Source organism: Chenopodium quinoa, unplaced genomic scaffold (assembly GCF_001683475.1).
Source record: "Chenopodium quinoa cultivar QQ74 unplaced genomic scaffold, ASM168347v1, whole genome shotgun sequence".
Taxonomy (NCBI): Eukaryota; Viridiplantae; Streptophyta; class Magnoliopsida; order Caryophyllales; family Amaranthaceae; genus Chenopodium; species Chenopodium quinoa.
The window spans coordinates 8,928,381-8,950,383 of record NW_018742738.1 but is presented as its reverse complement, the minus strand read 5'-3'; the positions used below and the strand labels follow the sequence as shown (position 1 = coordinate 8,950,383).

At 32.9% G+C, this 22,003-nt stretch overlaps 1 protein-coding gene across 1 annotated transcript; it reads left to right on the top strand.

The window, feature by feature from the left end:
- Positions 1-1,709: 1,709 nt before the first annotated feature.
- On the top strand, positions 1,710-9,457 carry LOC110724204 (zinc finger protein VAR3, chloroplastic-like). Its single transcript, XM_021903611.1, has 6 exons — positions 1,710-2,291; positions 3,391-3,508; positions 6,108-6,454; positions 7,687-7,800; positions 8,818-8,916; positions 9,039-9,457. The coding sequence occupies exons 1-6, from the start codon at positions 1,948-1,950 to the stop codon at positions 9,157-9,159; spliced, it is 1,143 nt and encodes a 380-aa protein (XP_021759303.1). The 5' UTR covers positions 1,710-1,947; the 3' UTR covers positions 9,160-9,457.
- The last annotated feature ends 12,546 nt before the right edge of the window (positions 9,458-22,003 follow it).

The following is a 22,003-nucleotide window of genomic DNA, read 5'->3' as shown; positions in this document are numbered from 1 at the left end:
GAACTAAAATGAAATGAATATTTTGTAAGAGAAGGAAATTAGGAGCTGAACTGAACTGAACTGAACTGAACTGAGCTGAAAGGAACTGAACTGAAAATAAATGTATGAGAACAGGCCCTAACTCTAGTTTATTTTCTATTCTTTCTTCTAATATTTAGAAATTCCCCTCGTTAGGGGGTGGGAAGAGGGGATTTAGTGGTTATGATATCAGTAGTTTAGAGCAACTTCAATGGCAAGCTAATTTGACAATTAGCTTGTCATGCCACATAAGCTTTTAATCTAATTATCAATTTAGGTACTTTTTGCTTCAATGGCTAGCTATTAGTTTAGTAGTAAACGTTGGACAGAAAATACATGGAAAGAGTTTAATTGGTGTAATAAACATTTTATTTTGGCAAGTTTAATTCTCAAGCAAATTAACTTAGTCAAGCTAATTGAGTTTTCTAGCTCCAATGGTCAAACTAGTAGCTAGGGAATTATTGAAATTGCAAACAACTCCCTAGTTACAACCATTGAAGTTGCTCTTAGAGAGAGGGGTGAAATCATCAATTAACCTATACTAAAAGTGAATCTACGATGACACTTGTCACAACGTCATTAATAATTTTCCCTCCTTTTTACACTTTTCCTTTTTTTTTTTTATTTTTTTTTATTTTATTTTTTTGCCAAATTTTAGTGACTTCCATTTTATAAGCTACAATAATACTTATTTCTATTTTGACAACATATCTAATCCAATCATACTCAATTAATATACTTCCTCCGTTAATGGTTAATTGCAACAAAGGGGTATTATTTGTGAGATATAAAATATTCCTTTGTTGCAAAACTTGCAATTAACCATTAACGGAGGAAGTATATTTTTTTTAACATATATTCTATATACTATTAATCTTTTAGTTACAAATTTACAAACATAGATTTAAAAATAAGGTATTGAAATATATCATTGTCCAAGAGTATTTAATATTAAGGAGTATCAATTTTTTCCTCCAAGCTCAACATTAATCATTTGACATTAAAATTTATTTTAATTAAAAATAGAAAAATCATTTTGGTAGCGTAATTTGTATGAATCTTAAAATTATACACAACGTCTATACAAACAACTGAACAAAATTATTTTATTATATTATACTCCCTCCGTTTTTTATACACTAGAATTGGATTTGCACATTTGTCGGGACACAACTTTAATTATCAACATCTTTTATTAGAGATTATTAAAAATTATGATTATATATATATATATATATATATATATATTGAAAACTTCAATCTAATTACTCTACACATTTTATGCAATGTGATTATTAAAATTAAAATAAAAACCGCTACTGCTCACTATGAATATATGTTTAAAAAGTTGATTACGGAATACTAATTATCCTAAAGTAATATAAAATCAACTAAATTTTCATTTAATGCCGGTCAAAGTGTGTCAACAAAAATATAAGGACGAATGTATATGAGTTCGTATACGGGTACTAACCTTTTTTTTTAAGACATATACGGGTACTAACCTAAACTTATAATTTCATTTTCTTATATTAAACCTAATAACTTCTAAATTTCTATTACTAAATTATTTTTTTATAAAATAATTCAAAATAATAACCTTTACGCATTTGGTATAAATTAAAATTCAAGTTATTTTGTCTCAAATATTTTTTTTTTGGATAAATTATTGTTAAATTAACAACTAAACTTATTCCCCTAAAAAAAAAAAACCATTCTTTAAAATTTTTGTTGTAAAGTTAATTATAATGGACTTAACCCAGTAAAGAGTATATTGGTGAAAATGTGAAATAATTTTTATTCTACACGCACAGAATTGAAGGTGTAAAAAAAATATATACCAGGTATAGAGTTCCCTCCCGAATATAGGTTATTCAATCCGAAGTAGAACACAACAGGAGCAGTAGCAACAGTAGGAAGAAATCAGAAATGTTAATCCGAGCACCTCACCCTCTCTCGTCAATCTCTCTCCTCCGTTTTACCGCCAAACCCAGGAACCCCCACTTTCCTCCTCACACCACCTTATTCTCTCGTCTCTGCTCTTCTTCTTCTTCTTCTTTGGTTGCTGAAACTTCCTCTGAAGGCTCTGATACTTCTACCACAGTTTCTCCTTCTCATCATCCATGGCCGGAATGGGTTGCCTTTGTCGACCGCTTGAAATTACAGGGTTATTTTCCTCAGAAGTCTTCCGATGATGGGTTTCGTTATGGTGAAGTTAGCATCTTGAAGGACCCTTGCCTCAGCTTTGCTCGTGACCGCTACGACCTTTTCAGGTTTTTTTCTTCTTATTTTTATTTGCTTTTGTTTGAATTATTTTGTTGTGATATGTTGCATTTTAGGTTGAATTTGAATTATTTGGAGGTTGAATTTGATTGAATATATGTGGGGATTTATGTAGGTTGTGTTTGTCTTTCTTACGAATTTGGATACAAATTGTAATATTTGGGGTAATGCAATGAACTATTATCCTTAATTTATGTTTTTGTTCATTACTTTTAGGGAGTAAAGGGATTTGGATTAACTAGTGTCGTATAACTTCAATTGTATTAACTGGTGATATCACTAGTTGGGATACTCATAATATGTAGTTTTCGGCCAAGCAAATTCGACTGTTGTTGGTTTTTGAGATAATTAAGTTTGATCTGATTTGTGTAATTGTGAAGTTTTATGACTAATTCACACATTGAGGTGATTGAGCCCTTGAGGGTCAGTATTAGGTGTTTTAAAAGATCAAAAAGAGGGAAGGTCTTGTTAATGTAATAGAGGGAAGGTTATCAAAGAAGATTAAGGGTAGTTACACGAAGGGGAAAGCTTTAGTTAGGACAGTATGATGAAATTCAATTAATTGTCACCTTTTGATCAATATTGAACAAGTGGTTGTGAATGAATAATGAAGCTAATTAGTTGTGAATGAATAATGAGGCTAATTAGTTCTGTGTCCATTATATTTCTAATGAAAAGGTAAGAGAAGAGACATGTTTAAATTGAACTTTGGGAAGATATAGTGCGGTTTTATGCATTTTGGAAGCTTAGATTTGATAACAATGGCTGTAAAGAAGATACTTAAAGCAAGATTTCTAGCAACTAAACATTTGCAGCATAGTTATGTTCCTTTTAGAACTTCCAACTACTTCTTGTAGCTTTTCTCTTCAAGGGTTATTTTGTAACTTGGTAAAACTACTCTTTTCAAGCTCTTTTTATCTTTTTTATTTTTTGAATAGTTTGCATAAACTGTTTCTACATCTGTAATTTATTTATTTTAAATATATGCTTGGCAGCTATCTTTGTTGAACATCTATTTCGGAAATGGGTTTATTTTTAATTTTTATTTTTATGCAGTACCTTATCTTGGCTTTCACTTATTCCATGCAGGTCTTTGTCAAAAGGTGATATTCAGACATTGGTGGAGAAAGGATGTCCTAAAATTCAACGCAAAGTTATTAATTCTGCGAAACGGTTGAGAGTATATGTGGGATTGGAAGAGAAAAGTGTGAGTAATTTCGATTTGTTGGATGTAGAATTGAATAAAATTATCTCATTCTATTGCTTTTGCATCCTGAATGTCATATATTATGGATCTTATTTAACGAATAGGTTTTCTAAATTGTCCCATTGTCATGCCAAGGTATATTGGTATTATATATCTGCTCTGAATGTTGCTCTTTTCCTTCTAATATGATAAGCAAATCATATACATAGTTTCAGGAATTCACAATCGCTCCCTCACCAATTAAAGGCCGGTCTTGGGCCTGATTTGTGGTTACATATGTTAGTATCATCTTAGCAACTAATGAGCAGTTTCCACTGTGTAGTACTCCCTCCGTCCCTAAATTACATTCCTCTTTGGAAATTTACACGGGAATTAAGGAGGAAAGAATAAGACAAATAACAATAATTAGATAATGCAATAGGAAGTACAAAGATGGATTAGTAATTACTCATGACATGTCATGTCATCAATCCCTTGCAAAAAAAAAGGACCAATCACATGCTCCTAATTGAAAATTTTTAACCAATCATATTCATTGTAATTTGGCACAAGGATTATGAGTGAGATTAGGTAAGGATGAGTGAGAAAGCATTAAATATAAAACAGAAAAAGAGAGTTGATTTACTAAAAAAAACTTACCAAAAATAGAAAGGAGGAATGTAATTTTGGAATACCAAAAATAGAAAGGAGGAATGTAATTTAGGGACGGAGGGAGTAGTCTGTAACTGCCTTTATGCATTTGCTATCATTAACATCAGATGCATTACTGCCACATGTTTAGCTTAAAAATTGATAAATGTATGAGCTCTCAATCTACTTTGTTAGTTTGTTACTGCCAAGCAGGTAGGACAATTATCATCCAGAACATATGGAGTCTATTACATGATTTACATCATATGTTAAGTACATTTCCTAATCCCTAAAATCCACTTCTCAGGCCATAGAGTCAATCAATTGGAAATAATCGTAGGATAAGTCTAGTGTGCTTGTTTTGTAAAATCAATTAGTAAACCTCATAAATGGATTGGTAAGTCTAAGGAATATCTAATTAGTAAGTGAAGTGTCATTTAATGATGCTGAACTTGTCTTTTAAACAAGCAACATGCAAGTATCTTAGAAACACATCCTTTTTTGAATTAAATTTGATATGCTAACATTTTGTGCAACATGAACTTTCTGCAAAAGGCATTAGAGATTTAGAGATGTCTTAAAATAATATAAATTTGTTTTCCTCCCAAAAATAGAAGTATTACTACTAATTCAGGACTGGGTGAATAAGAAAATTTGAAAATTTGGGATTTAATGTGGTAGCTTAAATCTCAATATTGCTACTAGGCTACAAATTTTACTTTTGCAGTCATTTTTAAAAATTTACCTGTTGGAGTCCTTGGAAACTTGGAGGTTAGTTGTCTACAAAGAAAGTGCTGCAAAATTCTCTAGTTTTTCCTTTATGCCAGATGACCAGATCTATAATATATCCAAGATTGCGACAACTCATTTGGAGTAGGAAATCTTCTGCACATAGTGTAAAGCTGTGCTACTGAGAATTGACATTCCTTTTTGTTAGAGGTGCAATTTTAGAGTTATTGTGCCAAAAAGTTGTCTACATGTTCTGTTCCTGGAAAAACTATAATGAAGCAGTTTTTTTCCCTTATATTACCTTTTTCGGAGTTTATAAATCTTAAGTATATAGTAAGAAGAATGTCCCTTGATTTCCGTGAGCTGTAACATCTTATCAACAAATTACCAGGAGGTGGTTTTGCTCTCATGTATTATGGTGAGCCCAGACAAGTACTTTCCAATTACACTTGATAAATCCTCTATGTCTTTATTGGCAGCACCATTCAAATTAGTGAATTATTGTGGCGATTTGCTTCCTGCTTGTTCATATAAGTTGGTTCCTTCACTTTCAATGCTATTAGGGGCTGATGCCCAAAGCACTTCAGCATTATGGCTTTAGAGTTGTGATACAAGTATGTGTACCGAGGCATTTTAAATTTTCAGCATGGAGGCTTTTAGTGTCCAGGGGAGTGTGAACCTTTTTGGGTGAAGTGAACTGTTGTATATCTAAATTTGAGTTGCCAGATTTCTTGAATTTGACATTTATGTTAAGAAGAGTATCATCTTGCAGGCAAGGCCGCACGCTACCTGATTAAAGTCATGGTTATTCAAATCTAGCTATTAGATATATAATTTGCCTTGGTTAAATGATATCCTGACTTTGTAACTCCTTGCCTTTTAGTCATGAAAAACAAATAGTAGTAGTTGTTCTACTAAGTATTGAATATACCAGTAAGTCTTCAACTCCAGCAGGAAACAATAGGAATATGTATTGTTGTGAGTATTGTCAAGATGCCCATCATAAAGTTGCCACCTTTGCTAAAGTGAAAATTGAGAGATGTGGGAATGCTCATTCTACTGTAACAAGCCTTTTATACAAATTATTTATTTTCACTATTACGAAGCATTGGGAAAATGAATAACTGAAAGGCATTGTTTCTTGTGTTCGGATGAATTGGATCTGGGTTATTCAATTTACAGCTGATTGAATTGCTTGTTAGCTAATTGTATATTGATATATATCTTTATTTACCTGCAGGTATGTAACATATGCAGTCTTCAAGGATCTTGTGATCGAGCTTTTGTAATGCTTGGAGAATCTGAAGGAGGTGCTCGAATGGTGGATGTCATGCGCCTCTTGTTGACCTATGCATTGGATCCCATAACTATCTCTGGATTAGTGAGTACTACCAGTATTGAGCAGGCTGAATCAGCTTCAAGGAGATTGCTGAGCTTGTTGATTAACTTAAGTGAGGTGTCTACAGGTCTACCTCCTCGTGAGTTTTCTGAAAATTCTGCCTATAAGAAGGAACAATCTGTTCATGCTAGGGATGCTGCACTGTCACAAGATGTTCAGAAGAAGAAAGGGGATTGGACATGTCCTAAGTAAGTCTTAAATTTCCTTAGCCGAAAAAGCTAAACATAAACTGCTACATTTATACTTAGAAACCAACAACCACACTACATATTTCCAACTTTGTGTGGTTGGAAGTCTAAGAGTAAAATAGTGAATGACTAGAATGAGAATGAGAAAATGTTAAAATACTCATACTGCTGGCCTGCCCCATAACCTTGCTTTGTATTCCTAACTTCTACTATGTTCATTATCACCTGAAAAGAGAGGGTAATTCAGTAGCAAAAAAAAAAAAAGAGAAAAAAAAAACCCCCGTATTAGAGCAACTTGTTCATCTATGGGGAACAAGTAGTTTGATATCATTGACAACCTTTAACATTCCAGGAACGCTCTCTAAAGAGCCCTGTTTGAACTTGTTCACAAATTCAAGGTCTCTTAAATGTTCTACTCCCAGCCTATATCTCATAGGAGGCATTGGTCCTAAAATGTATACAAAGAGTACTTTGTGTCTTCTTTTATCCTTAGTCTCAATAATTGATGCAAATTCATCATCATTGGGGAAGAAGGACGGAGTTCTAGTGCTACGCATATAGAATTAAAGCACCATTTTAGAAATATTGATAATATGATGAATTTCTATATATTTGGAATTCTTGTGCTATGCCTGTAACTCTGTAAGAGCCCCCTTTTTGGGATTGTACATGCTGTTTAATGGCCTTTATGGTTAAATAAAAGGAAAAATTGTCAAAAATAATACAAACTTTGAGCAATCCGCCAAAAACAAGTTAAACTTTTAATTATTTTTGAATAATACAAACTTTGAGGGTTATCCACTTTAAACAAGTTAAAACCGATTAGTTACCTCATGAATAGGTTATATGGAACACGTGATATTGTATTTTTTTAAAAAACTATTAAATAACTTTATAAGATAAATAAAAAAAAAAAACGGTAAAATAACTTGTAGGTAAAATAACTTGTTTAAAGCAGATATCCCTTAAAGTTTGTATTATTTAGAAATAATTAAAAGTTTGACTTGTTTTTAGCGGATTGCTCAAAGTTTGTATTATTTTTGACAATTTTTCCTAAATAAATTGATTTTTGAAACATATTTTATCTGGAATTAGTTTACTCTCTCTCTCTCTCTCTTCTTTTATTTTTGGCAAATATCAGTGATATCAGTTAAGCATTCAGTTCATACATATCTAATTAATAACATTCAGATTCTGATTTATTGTTTCATGCCCCTTGGATTGATTTGCAGGTGCAATTTCATGAATTTTTCTAAGAACATCAAATGTCGGAAGTGCAATGAGGAGGGTCCTAAACGGGTTAATGCCGTTGTTGAGATGAAGAAAGGTGACTGGAAGTGCCTCCAGTAAGTTGTGGTTTCCTTGAACACCCTAACCAAATTTATTTTTCCAGATTGTCATGGTAAAATGTACATTATTTGTCATGTGGGAACTTTATATAGTAGTTTTATAAATATCAAAATATGGGAGGGTGAAGTAGACAGCTTCCAGGGTTGTCAATTCCCAGAAAAAAAAAATTAGTCAGAAATTTGTTATGTTGGAAAGATGAAGTGCAGCTGTCCTACTGAGAATAGAATGCGGGACTTACTGTTTTATTGAAAAAGGGGCAATGTCACAGTGAGTTCCAAATGATAATACTTCCTCCGTTCTTTTATTATTGCACCACTTGCCTTTTTAGGAAGTTTCACAAATATTGCACCATTTCCTCTTTAGGAAAAAAATTATTTGTGTTCACACTATAAATACCCAACATACTCTTGCCTTTTCACACTTACTTTTTAATATATCAATATGTCACATGGGCAATTTTGTATTTTTACCTTTCTCTCTCTTATTTTTTTCCACTACCAAAATATTTGTCCCCAACTTCTATGGTGCAATAATAAAAAAACGGAGGAAGTATGAGATTTCCAGTTCCTCATATTGATTGAAATTTTTAGTAAGCTATGACTGTCTGGAGAAGTTGGATCAAAGCTATTGTTTGCTTAGGTATAAAAGAGACATGGGAATTTTTTCTTCCTTCTCTTTTCTTTAAAGGCCCAAATGTAAGACGTTGCCAATAATTACCTACATTGTAGACTTTGGATGCAGTTTAATGCCAAAATAAATAATTTATCATAGCTGCCATGATTGCTCGAAAACCTATACAATGTTGTCATTGAGTAGTGATGCGACCGACTTTAAAGGCCCTAAATGAAGTGATGGGATGTGGTTTATAGGAGCAACTTCTTTGAGTATAGAAATCAACCTTTTGCATTAGCTTATGAAGTTGACAGTATGATTTGCTGTTAGGTACTTTGCTTTATATTTTAAGTTTACTGTTGATCTACTTAGCACACTTTCCTAATAATTTGCTGTGATAGGTGCGAATGCATAAATTTTGCTAGCAGACGGAATTGTTTTCGTTGCAAGGATCCACGACCCCCAAGGGCTCTGGAACCTGGGGAATGGGAGTGCTTCAAGTAAGCCTTTCTATCTCTCTGTTTCTCTTCATGATAGATAATCTAACATTCTTATTCTTAGATGTCCAATATTGTGCTATGATTATGATTTCAAACTCTAATTAATAGTTCATTTTTGATAGGTGTGATTTCCTGAACTTCAGAAGAAACGTTATCTGTCTTAAATGTGGTAGTGAACCCCATAAAGAAGAAGTAGCGCATGACAAGATACAGAATAAGCGGACAAACCTGGTGGTTGAATGAGTCGGATAGAGGAACTTGCCTACTTCAATGACATAGATAACAGCAGTTGCATCACTGATCTGGTAACATTTTGTAAGCGACCTTGTCATTCAATTTTGTAAAAGTAAATTGAACATGTCTTTACATTTTAGAACAATATATTCTAGTATGGTCACACGTTTCTTCAGTTGATTAGGATATACGCCACATTCCCATGTTTTTCATTTTCTTCCATTATTATTTGATGCGAAGCTAGGTGGATTTATCAATATAAAGTCTGAAAGTTAGTGTATAAAATATAAATCCAACTTTTTGTTGAGTTCCTGTTTTCAAATTAGTTGTCAATAAGGGAGCCCTTTGAGCTTTTCAATCTGGAAGTTTTTTTCCCTCGTGGTTTTCATAGGTGATACTGTCAATTTGTGTGGCTAGTACTTAATGGTGTAGCTTCTTACTAAAAGTATACGTTTAAGTTCATTAATACTCCACACCTTTTATAATTTAAAAAAGAAAATTCTACATGGTGACATTGTGTTCTGCAAAATTATATAGGGTAAAATAAGATACTTTGATTATACTAAGTGACCCTTTGACTAATTTACCCCTGAGCTTCTTTTATTTATTTATTTATTTATTTTTTATTTTTATTTTTTGTGGGAATGGAATAGGGAGCGGTGACTTCTTAAATAATAATAATCGTCATTCGGCACTTACGATCATCCCTTAAGAGATCTAAATTCTCAATATAAGAACTAAACACCCGTAAACTAATGACATCGTTTCTGAACTAGTGAACTAAACCTGAATAGTTTTAGATGTTTTTGCATTGTTTTTTACGGAGCTCCATTGATGTATAGTCTCAAAAGTGATAAAACTTGAATGATCATCTACATCAATCTTCTAAATGTACCTCTATACCAACAGCCTCGTAGTTCTACAAATTTGCAAACTGAATCTTCAAATTTGTATTCTTGCACTCACTAAAAACAAACAAACAAACAATACTAAACCCTACACGGAGAGATTGACAAAACCCTACACGGACAGATTAACAAAACCCTACACGGAGGGACCGACTATAATCACCATGCTCTTGGTGATCTTTATTGACAAAAAAACATTAAATTAAGAAAGAATTTGGGGGCTTACCAGTTACCATTTATAAATTTCAAATGGTCGTTCGGTTTGAAGGGAGAGAACAGAGAAAATTTTAGGGTTTTTTTTTTAAAGAGTTTTTGAATACCTGAGCTCATTTGTTAAATTACTAAAAAAAAATCTGTTAAACATTAAATTTTTATTTTTGTACAAAAAAAAAAAATCTACCCTTCTCTTATGGCAGCTGTTATCAAGCTTTTTCTTCACCATTTCTTACCATTGAAGCTTCAAATTGTACAAACCATTTTCTTAAACCTTTTGACACATACTCCATAAATGTCACAATTGATAATTCTAGCCCAGATTTGAAAAGAAGATTGATAAAAGTTCCCAGCTTTGGCCTCCAATTTCTTCTCTAATTTGACCATTGTAGAAACCACCACTATCCACCATTTTTTTTTATTGTATTTGCAACCATAACCACCAACGAATAACTTTCCCTAATTTGTTATTATTGATGTGTAAAATTTCAAAACAACACATATAAGTGTCTCATATTGAAAAAAGAAGAGAGAGTTGAATACTTTATATGGCTAAGGGGAGATAAGGTTAATTTTATGTTTGGATAACAAATTAGAAGGGAAATGGAAGGGAGGGAAATAGGAGGAAGGGGAAGGAAGGGAAAGTGGAGGAAATGATGAGCTCCATTTTCCCTCCAAATTTCTCCAATTTTGAAGGGATGGTCTTTATTAAAGGAGGAGGGAAAATGGATCCCTCCCTCCCTCCCTCCCCGTCCCCTTCCCTCCCTCAACATGTTATCCAAACAAGGAAGTTTGTCTCCCTCTCTTTCCCTTCCCTTCATTTCCTTCCATTTTTTGTTATCCAAACATAGCCTAAAAGGCTATTTCTCGTGATGGTTTTGACGTAGAATCTTTTGGACTTATAAAGTGATACTCATGAAGGGTGTGACCCATTTTAACGGTGTTGGAACCTAAGTTAGGTTGAGTCTTGATATGACCCTGCTTATGGACAACTCATAGGTGTGGGGGGTTATCCATACAAACAAACTCACATGTGACTATGTGAGTGGAAATGGTGTTCCACATTAAACGAATGTGAAAGTGAGGAGAGTGTTGAGATGTGTATCTCATATTGATGAACTAAGAAAGTAGGTGTGTCTGCTTTATAAGGTTAATTGGCTACTGCCTCATCGCTATTTGATTTTAAGGTGAAATTTCTTTGGACTTATAAAATGGATATGTGACAGGTGTGGTCTAAGCCTGTTTAACATGATGTTAAACCCAGATCCGCGGTTAGGACCTTTAATGTACTGAATTAAAAGGAAATTATATATAAGGGAAGTGTTATTTAACAATCATTAATTGAGGACCACTCTTTTTTTATTTTTAATTTTTTTAATTTTTTCCATTTTTTTTAGCAAAACGAAATTTGTATCATTAATTTTATTTGTTAAAGAGGGTGGTTGCTATGGGAGAGGACTCATTATTGTCAAGTGATTGAATTAATTATTTTACTATAGACCATTTAGGGGCGAAAACAAGAGGGTCTGGGGTGGGCCTTGGTCACCCCCTAGGTTATATTTATCAAATAAATTTTGCATGAGTTGATTTTTGATGAGAATATAGAGATTTTGTTCTAGCTTCAAGTTCGAACCTTCTCCTTAACATTTTTTTACCAATGATAAAAAAAATGATTTTCAACATAATGTCATCAAATGATATGATATTTAGATCACATGGTCTAGCTCATTACTTGCCATGGGAGGTAGAGGTAGTAGTGTTTGGTTGACGGATTTTCCGTCTTGTATTGTTTCTCTTTTGAACAATGATCTCCTTATGAATGAAAGCTAGTTGCTCCTTTGGAGCTTTTCCTAAAAAAAAATCAATTAAATAATAAAAAAAATTATTTTTCCACTCATTTTATCTCTTATCATAACCATTAATGACGTTGAAAATTAAGATTCCCTAATGCAGCAGTTAAACACCTCCCGACTATTCAATCGGATCACTGTCCAATCATCATTGCCCCAAATGGTTTTGCGCCAATTGCTGAAATTAATAGGCCGTTTTGGTTCCAAGCAGCTTGGATGACTCTTGAGAACTTCCGAGATTTTATTGTAAGTAAGTGGAAAAAAGAAGAGCCCCTTATGCCGAATCTCCAACATCTTGCAGAAGAGCTAGGAATGGAACAAATCGACCTTCCATAATATTTTTTAAAAAAAGCGCAACCTCATGGCACGTATAGCTGGTGTGCAGCGAGCTCTTGCACTTCAAAAGGCTCGAGATTTAATTAAGCTTGAGTCTAAATTACGGGTGGAGTTGGATGAAGTTCTTACACAAGAAGAATTGTTATGGTATCAAAAATCTAGGGTGGAGTGGATAAAAGATGGTGATCGTAATACCACGTTCTTTCACTTAAGTACTATAGCTCGTAGATGGCGCAACAAAATCTCTGCAATCAAAGAGAGCACTGATGGTCGATGGTTAACCGAAAAAGAGGAGGTCCAAAATAATATTGTAAATTATTTCAAGACCTTGTTTGATAGTGATGATGAGCAACCTCAAGAAGAACTCCCCCGTGACATCTTTCCAGAATTTACTACATATGACTGGAACAATTTAACAAGGCCATTCATCAAGTGTGAAATTGATAAGGTGATAAAAGAAATGGGTGCGCTCAAAGCTCCGGGGCCAGACGGATTTCAAGTTTTATTCTATCAGAAAAATTGGGATCTAGTAGCAAAGAACGTGTACACTCTAGTCTTTGATGTGCTCAATGGGAAAGGAATGCCGCATAATTTGAATGACACATTCTTGGTTCTCATCCCAAAAGTTGACAATCCGGAGGTAGCTTCTCAATTTCGCCCTATTAGCTTATGTAATGTTGCTTATAAAATCATTACGAAAGCTATTGTTAATCGAATTAAACCTATGATGCCACACCTTACTTCTAGTAAACAAACTAGTTTCGTGCCGGGGAGACAAATTACTGATAATATTGTTATAGTCCAAGAAGTAATCCACACTATGAAAAATAAACAAGGTGCAGCCGGATTTATGGCTATCAAAATTGATTTTGAGAAAGCATATGATTGCTTGAGATGGGAATTTATTCGGGATACTCTGATGGAAATTAGGTTCCCTATTTTGCTTGTGGATGTGATTATGGAATGTATAACATCATCTTCTATGCGTGTGTTATGGAACGGAGAGCCAACCCAAGCTTTCTCTCCTAAGCGTGGCATTAGACAAGGAGACCCCCTATCTCCCTACATTTTTGTACTTTGCATGGAGAGATTAAATCAAATAATTGAAGAATCAATAATTCTTAATCGTTGGAAACCAATAAGGGCTAGTCGGAATGGGCCACAATTATCAAACCTAGCATTTGCAGATGATATCATATTATTTGCTGAGGCCAATTTGGATCAAGCAAAATGGGTGAAACAATGCTTAGATCGTTTTTGTGCGGCAGAAGGTGAGTTGCTCAAAGTCAAGGATTTATTTCTCGGGGAATACTAGTGAGGGGCAGCGTCTTGATATCACTGAATTCTTGGGGATTGAGCAAACTGATGATTTAGGCACTTACTTGGGTATGCCTACTTTAACCAGCCGTGTTACTAGAGATACATTTGGCTACCTTTGTGAGAAAATTGATCGAAGGTTGTCGGGATGGAAATCAAAATATATCTCCTTGGCGGGGAGAATTACTTTAGCCAAGTCAACTATCACAACTATGGCTTCCTATGCAATGCAAACCTCAAGAATTCCAAGAACAATTTGCGATGACATTGACAAACGTACAAGAAGATTTATTTGGGGAGGGGATGAAGAAAAGAGAAAAATTCACCTCATCTCTTGGGAAAATCTGCAAAAACCAAGAAATTTGGGGGGATTGGGGATTCGAACATCAAGGGAAACTAACTCGGCCTTTTTAACAAAGCTTGGGTGGAGAGTTCTCACCGAACCAAATGCTTTATGGGCTTGTGTTCTTGGAAGCAAATATTGTAAAGGAAGATGCGATGTTGATATGTTTGAACTAAAAGCAAATATCTCAAATGTATGGAGGGGAATTACGGAAAATGCTAACATTATTGCTGAGGGAACTCGTGTAGCAGTTAGTGATGGAAGAAAAACTCTGTTTTGGGATCATAGGTGGGCTAGCTCGAAGACATTAAGGGAGCAGGCAATTGGTATTATCCCTTTAGATATTGAAGGAGCTACAGTTGCGGAGATGTGGGATGAGAATCTAGGCTGGAAATGGGCTGCTTTTGCTGACTTGTTGCCTCAAGATACTCTGCGAGAAATCGAGTCTCATAACTTGATTATCAATCTGGAGCAAGGGGATCTGGTATACTGGCAGAATGGTCCTAAGGGTAGATTCTCAATCAAGTCAGCTCTACAAATAATTAGGAATGATAATGTAGAGCATGATGATGGTTCTTGGGAGCTTGTTTGGAGACTCAAAGTCCAGCAAAGAATTCGATTTCTCTAGTTGGTTCTCCATGACAGAGTGATGACAAATGCTAATCGCTTAAAGAGATCTTTAACCGAAGACCGTTGCTGCAGTTTGTGTGAAAATATTGAGGAGAGTACCTTTCATGCCTTAAGGGACTGTAAAGCTGCTAGGGAAGTTTGTCGTCAAGTAGGAGGGCCTGCAATGCTTCTGATTTTCGAAGTGGCAATTTACAGCAGTGGCTAATTCGAAATATTAAGGTACAATATCGCAATAACTTATCCCCTGAAATTTGGCCTACTTATTTTGCTATCGTTATATGGTGGATTTGGAGGTGGAGGTGTGTTGGTGCATTTGGGAAAAGCCATGAAATCCCAGTTGATTTTAAACAATTCCTCTTGGAACGTTTTGAGGAAGTGTGGAGAGTTATGGGAGATAGTGTAACTGATAATTCTCAAGTTGTTGCAAGGAGGGAGGCCTTCATTAAATGGAACGCACCACCAGCTGGGTGGATGACATTGAATTCAGATGGAGCAGCTAAGGGTTCGCCAGGCCCAGCTGGTGGAGGAGGCATTATTAGGGACTGCTCTGGAAGACTCAAGTATGCCTACTCTTTGAAGTTTGGAAATTGCAGTGCCTTTAAGGCAGAAGTGTTGGCAGCAGAATATGGTCTTGAGTTGGCTCGAAAAATGGGTGTTACAAAATTAATTTTGCAAATGGATAATTTGGCAGTAGTGCAAATTCTCTTAAATGAAGATGATAATTACAATGGTGAGTGCATTCATGATGTTAATCATTGTAAGAAGCTAATAAAGCTGCAAGTTTGGAAAGTTCAAGTGAAACATGTATATTGAGAAGCAAATCAAGCTGCAGATTGGTTAGCCAATCAAGGAGTAAATCAGAACAACAAATTTCAGTTGATTCAAGTCCCTCCCTTAGCTCTAGGGCGTATTTTATATAATGATGTAGTAGGTGTGGCTATGCCACGATTTATCCCCGTAGTTTTTTCTTTAATGTTTTCCCGGGGCCTTGCCCCTCGTTTGCACCAAAAAAAAAAAATTTGACATTGAAAACCGCATACAAAGAAAAAATGGTCGATGATATAAAAGTTTGACTTATGAAATAATCCAAGTGAAATAAAAATACAAGTAAAAGTAAACAAGAATTGTATTATGATTGCAATTTTTGTACAATTTGAAACTCAAATTTCAAAAAATTATGTTAAATTTAAATTTTCCATGGATTTTGATAATAATATTATGCTCACCTCAAGGGTGATTGGGGTTCCTCAACTCATCAAACCTTAAAAAATAACACCCTTCAATTCGCCATCATCGTTACAAATACGACAAGCGAAATTGAGTAAATTATTCTTTCTCCGCCATTGAAGCAATGAAGAGTAATCTGAATTTTCGATTATAGTAATCTGAGTTTTAAGCTTTCTCATCATCTCACCATTGATGCAATTATTAAAGATTTGAAGGGTAGTCTGAATTCTAACTTAACTGAATCGATAAATAAATAACGACGATCGACCAATCGTCAATAACAATAACAATAAATAAATTTGGAAAAAACTGTTGCCATAATATACGGAACTTTAATATTCATCTTAAGAAATTCATTAGAGTAACTGAAGTTGCTATTTTTAGATTTGATTAATATATCAAATTTCTTTCAAATTGAATTTTTTACTCGCTATTTTCCAAAAACATAGGGAATTTTTTAAAATGATTAATTTAAAATCTTAAGTTAATCCAAACAGAGAAATTGGATATGAAATGCTTGTATCTAAACACAACCTTAGGAGCATTGAAAAGTTATAGAAGTAAATTAAAATGATTAAGGAGTACATGGTACGGAGTATATTATAAATTTTCGATTGGGCTAAGGCAAACTTGAATAACAATAACTATAAACATAAAAAAAAGTAACGGTTTAAGTTACTTTAGAAAAGCACAAAACTCTACACGTAATTTCAATAATCTCATCGTTTATATTCAATGTGTCAACTTTTATTGTTAAAATGTTTCAAGTCTTTTAACTATTAATAAACATTATTGGAAGTGTATGATTGCTACAAGTGTTATCATATTCAATCATTTACAAATAATACTCGGATTTAAATTTCGTCTCAATGTATCTGCTTAAGAATCTTCCTATTTATTATCATTTCAATTATACTCACATTATTTACAAAGGAACCCTAAAAAAACGTTTATCAAGGATCATTTTCGTAAATAAATCAACAACTTTTAATACATGTTTCACAAATCTATTAACTAAGGGTTCGTTTGGCATTGCTGTGGTATTCTGTTTTTTTTTTTTGGTTTTTTGTTTTATAAAAGTATATGATATGTGTCCCATAATGAATCAAAAATATATAAACTTATTAAAATTATGATAATTTTAAAAAATGACAACAGAAAGTGGAAACACCTTTTTCTTGTTTCCTGTTTTTGGTTTAAAAAAAACAGAAAATTGAAAATCAAAACTGATGCCAAACAAAGGTTTTGTGTGAGTCTATTTCACGTGAGTCCGATTTATAAAGCATACTCCCATTCCCTACCCACTGTCACTGCCTAGCCCCTATTGGCGATCGATGACCTTCTTTCTCCCATTTCCCGGTGCCGGTGACCCTTCCCCACCCATACTCAGGCGCCGGTGTATATATATATATATATATATATATATATATATATATATATATATATATATATATATATATATATATATATATATATATATATATATATATATATATATATATATATATATATATATGAGGGATCATGTGAGAACCCACCCCTTAGGTGAGAATCCTCTTAAAATAATACCCAATCTTACACCATCAATTTTGAGATTATGGATGGCTGAGATTAATTATCACTTTCCCATGCATTTTCTTGGGAACACGCATTTCAGTCATAGTACATGTTTTTTACTTTTTTTTCCTTATTTTCTGCATTGAAACACCGATTTATGTACTATAAAACCAAGAGATTCAGCCATTGAAGAGAGAGAAAATGGAAAATCTGGTTTCATTTTAATTTAGCCATTGAAGAGAGAGAAATGAAGGCAGATTTCAAATGAAAATTTCTCTCTCATAAAGAAAGCTTTTGAAGCGGATTTTTTTTTAATTTGATTATTTTTTTTGTGTAGAATAAGCATACAAAATTTCATAATTTTTGGAGTTCGTTTGATATTTTTTTGGGTAGAATTTTCGAAGTAGTGCAAAAAAGGAGCAAATCTGGAACGACGGATTTCAAATGAAGATTTCTCTCTCATAAAAAACCCTTTTGAAGAGATTATTTTTTTGAATCTGCTTATTTTTTTGTGTAGAATAAGCATACAAAATTTCTGAATTTTTGGAGTTCGTTTGATATTTTTTTGGTAGAATTTTCGAAGTAGTGCAAAAAAAGAGCAAATCTGTATGTGGTACAATAGTTAAAAATTCTGGAACGACATATTTAAAATTCGAAAACTAGGGGCATATCATGTAATTGGAACACTAGTTCTTATATATGGAACAATATATAATATTTATGGGACAATAATTCATATTTCTGGAACAATATAAATTGTATTGACAATAACGGGCATATCATCCAATTGGAACAATATTAATTACTTATTTTATTATATTAAAGGAATAATTTTGAGATGTTTCAAAAGATGTTATTATTGTTTCAAAAAGACTTGTCGCTGTTTCAATTAAAAAATGTAATGTTACATTGAATTGTGTTGTCAACGTTAAGTTAAAATGTAGTTGAAGTGTACGTTAATGATGTTTCATAAAATATATTAAGTGTTTCAATTTATAATATTAATGTTTCATATATATTATTGCTTGTTTCATATAGTTGGGCTATATATGAACTAGGTTTACTGTGATTTCTTATACCTTATTGATGTTTAAAAAAACATACCTTATGTTTCATTTTATACTACTTATGTTTCATAAAATATATGTATTGTTTCATATACTAATGATATTGTTTTATACATAATATAATATTTCATTCGGATATTATTTATATTGTTCCAGAAATATGAACTATTGTCGCATAAAACAATATCATTAGTATATGAAATAATACATATATTTTATGGAACATTAGTGGTATAAAATGAAACATAAGGTATGTTTTTTGAAACATCAATAAGGTATAAGAAATCACAGTAAACCTAGTTCATATAGAGCCCAACTATATGAAACAAGCAATAATATATATGAAACATTAATATTATAAATTGAAACACTTGATATATTTTACGAAACATCATTAACGTACACCAACTACACTTAATGGATGGTTGAGATTAATTATCAATTTCCCATGCATTTTCTTGGGAACACGCATTTCAGTCATTGGTACATGCTTTTTAATTTTCTTGGGAACATGCATTTCAGTCATTGATACATTTCACACATATGGTATGGAACAATGTATAATATTTATGGGACAATAGTTCAAATTTCTGGAACAATATAAATAATATTCGAATAAAATATTATATGAAATATCAATGATTTTTATGTATAAAATAATATCATTAGTATATGAAACAACACATATATTTTATGGAACATAAGCACTATAAAATGAAACATAAGGTATATTTTTTGAAACATCAGATAAGGTATAAGAAATCACAATACACCTAGTTCATATAGAGCCCAACTGTATGAAACAAGCAATAATATATATGAAACATTAATATTATAAATTGAAACACTTGATATATTTTACGAAACATCATTAACGACGTACACTTCAACTACATTTTAACGTAACGTGTTTCAATGCAATAAATAATAAAAAACATGTAATAATGACAGCTTTTGGCAGATTTTGTGTCCCAATGCACAAAAATTAAAAAAAAAATACAAACAATCATTACAATTAATGAAGGTGGCCCACGTGAATTCCCACTAATGAAACAATAAATCTGAACCATTCATCTAATAAAAATGAATGGTGTTAGATGAGTTCTCATTTTAAAATGGTTCTCACCTAAGCCATGAGTTCTCACATGATCCCATTTCTATATATATATATATATATATATATATATATATATATATATATATATATATATATATATATATATATAACAAGAATAATCCAACCTTTCGCTGGTTCTCCTAAAATAATCCAAGCTTTTGATTAACCTTAATCCTAAGTTTACCTATTATTCTCTCCTAGCAACCCCAACAGGTCACCTCATTCATTGTCACCGATTACCAATCCACGTGTCAAATAATCATTGGTTAATTATTTTTATTTAGAAAAATTATTAAAGTAAAAAAAAAAATCCACCTCTTCCTCTCTTTTTCCCTTTCTGTTTCTTTCTCTCTCCTCTACCTTCCAATGGTCATTTACCATAACCACCTCACCTTCCCTCCCACTAACCCACCAACAACAGCTCACACCAACCTGATATCATATATATCACCACCACCATGAATCACAAACCACCATCACCACAAACCAATGCAAACCACTCGCTCACCAGCCACCACTCACCACTTTCCACGAATCTCACCAGTCAGGCAGTCACCACCCCATTATAACGAACCACCGGGCCACCACCACACATGATCTAAATCACCCACAAAGTTAAACCCCAAACTGACGAGGATTGACAATGGGCTAGTGGTGGTTGTTTTAAGAAGGAGATAGAAATTTAATTGAGAGGGAGAAGAGGATGAAAGATTTTGAGAATTGGAGGAGTGTGGTTCGGTGGTGGGGGTGAGAGAGTGGTGGCTTCGGGGGCAAGATTACAGTGGGAGATAATGGTGGTTTTAAAGGTGGGGTAGGGAGGGAAGGGGGTTGCAGAAGCTGCATGGAGGTGGGGAAAGGGAGTGGTGTGTCACTGGTGGCCGGTGGTGGGAGAGGCAGCAAACCAGGGAGTGGCTGGAGGGTGGTGGTGGTGTTTAAAGGATGGTGGGTTAGGGCTCTCATGATAGTTCAATCCAACAAAAAAAAAGGAAAAAAAAAATTCTGATGTTGACTTATTCAGCCGGTTGCAGGTAAAATAGGATTGCTAGGAGAGAATAATAATAGGTAAATTAAGAATTATTCAAGGTTGGATTTTTTTGGGAGAACCAGCAAAAGGTTGGATTATTCTTGTGAAATTTTCATATGAGTCTGTCCTGTTTGTATCCGTTCTACACAATACTTTTTGATTAACTATTATTTAAACAAAACATGCTAACATCATTAAGGGACACATGTCAAATTCTCAATAAAAATTTTCTTGCCTAAACTATTTTTGACATCATCCTTATTTTTCTCTTGTATTTTCCTTTTTATGTTCCAAAACTAAAGAAATACAATACTTATTTCAAAATTAATTAATGGAATTATGAATACACTTTTTTTCAAATAAAATTGACAACTATTTAAACAAATAATAGCTACTTGCCTTAAAAAAAAGCTACTTAATCCGAGTGGAACGCAACGCACGGGACTAAACTAGTGTTGATTTATTTACGAAAATGTCATAATAATTTTGATTTTTTTTGTTGATTATTTACCAAAATGACATGAGATAAACTTTTTTTTTTACCGAGTCACCCTAATCTATAAATATATACGAAATAACAACCAATAACATCATCACTTTTTAAAAATTGTATACATGTCAAGTTGTTGTTAAAATTTTTCCCGCCTAAATCAATTGCTGACATCATATTTTTATTTATTTTTTTGAAGACAATTATTGTTATTATTATTGTTATTGTTATTATTATTGTTATTATATATCACTAGTTAGGACCCGTGCGATGCACGGTTTATATAAAACCTATTTTTAATTTGTACATTTTAATAATAAATTGCTATATTATACATGAATATAAATAAGAATTATGTATATTTTGTAATTTTAAATCTTTTATTTACATCAAAATTGTGATATAGTATCTATTCGACGTCAATTTCCTACAATAAAATGATATGTTTTAGTTGTAAGGTAGAAGATTTTAATATTTAAATTTCAAAAATGTTAAATAGGATAGCTGTACCAAAAAAAAAAAAAATGATGTCATCATTGCATTTAAGGAATCGGGAGGGAAGCTCTAACCACTTGAACTATCCCTCACTCTCATGTTTTAGTATAGTTAATAGATTACAGATGACAATTAATGGTTATATTTTTATAATTTATTTCATATGAGAGACATGTATAAAATATATATTTATTAAAATAATTTTTTTTATGGATGCACGGGACTTATCTAGTTTACAAAATACATGATATTCATAGAAATTAAAATAAATAAAAAATT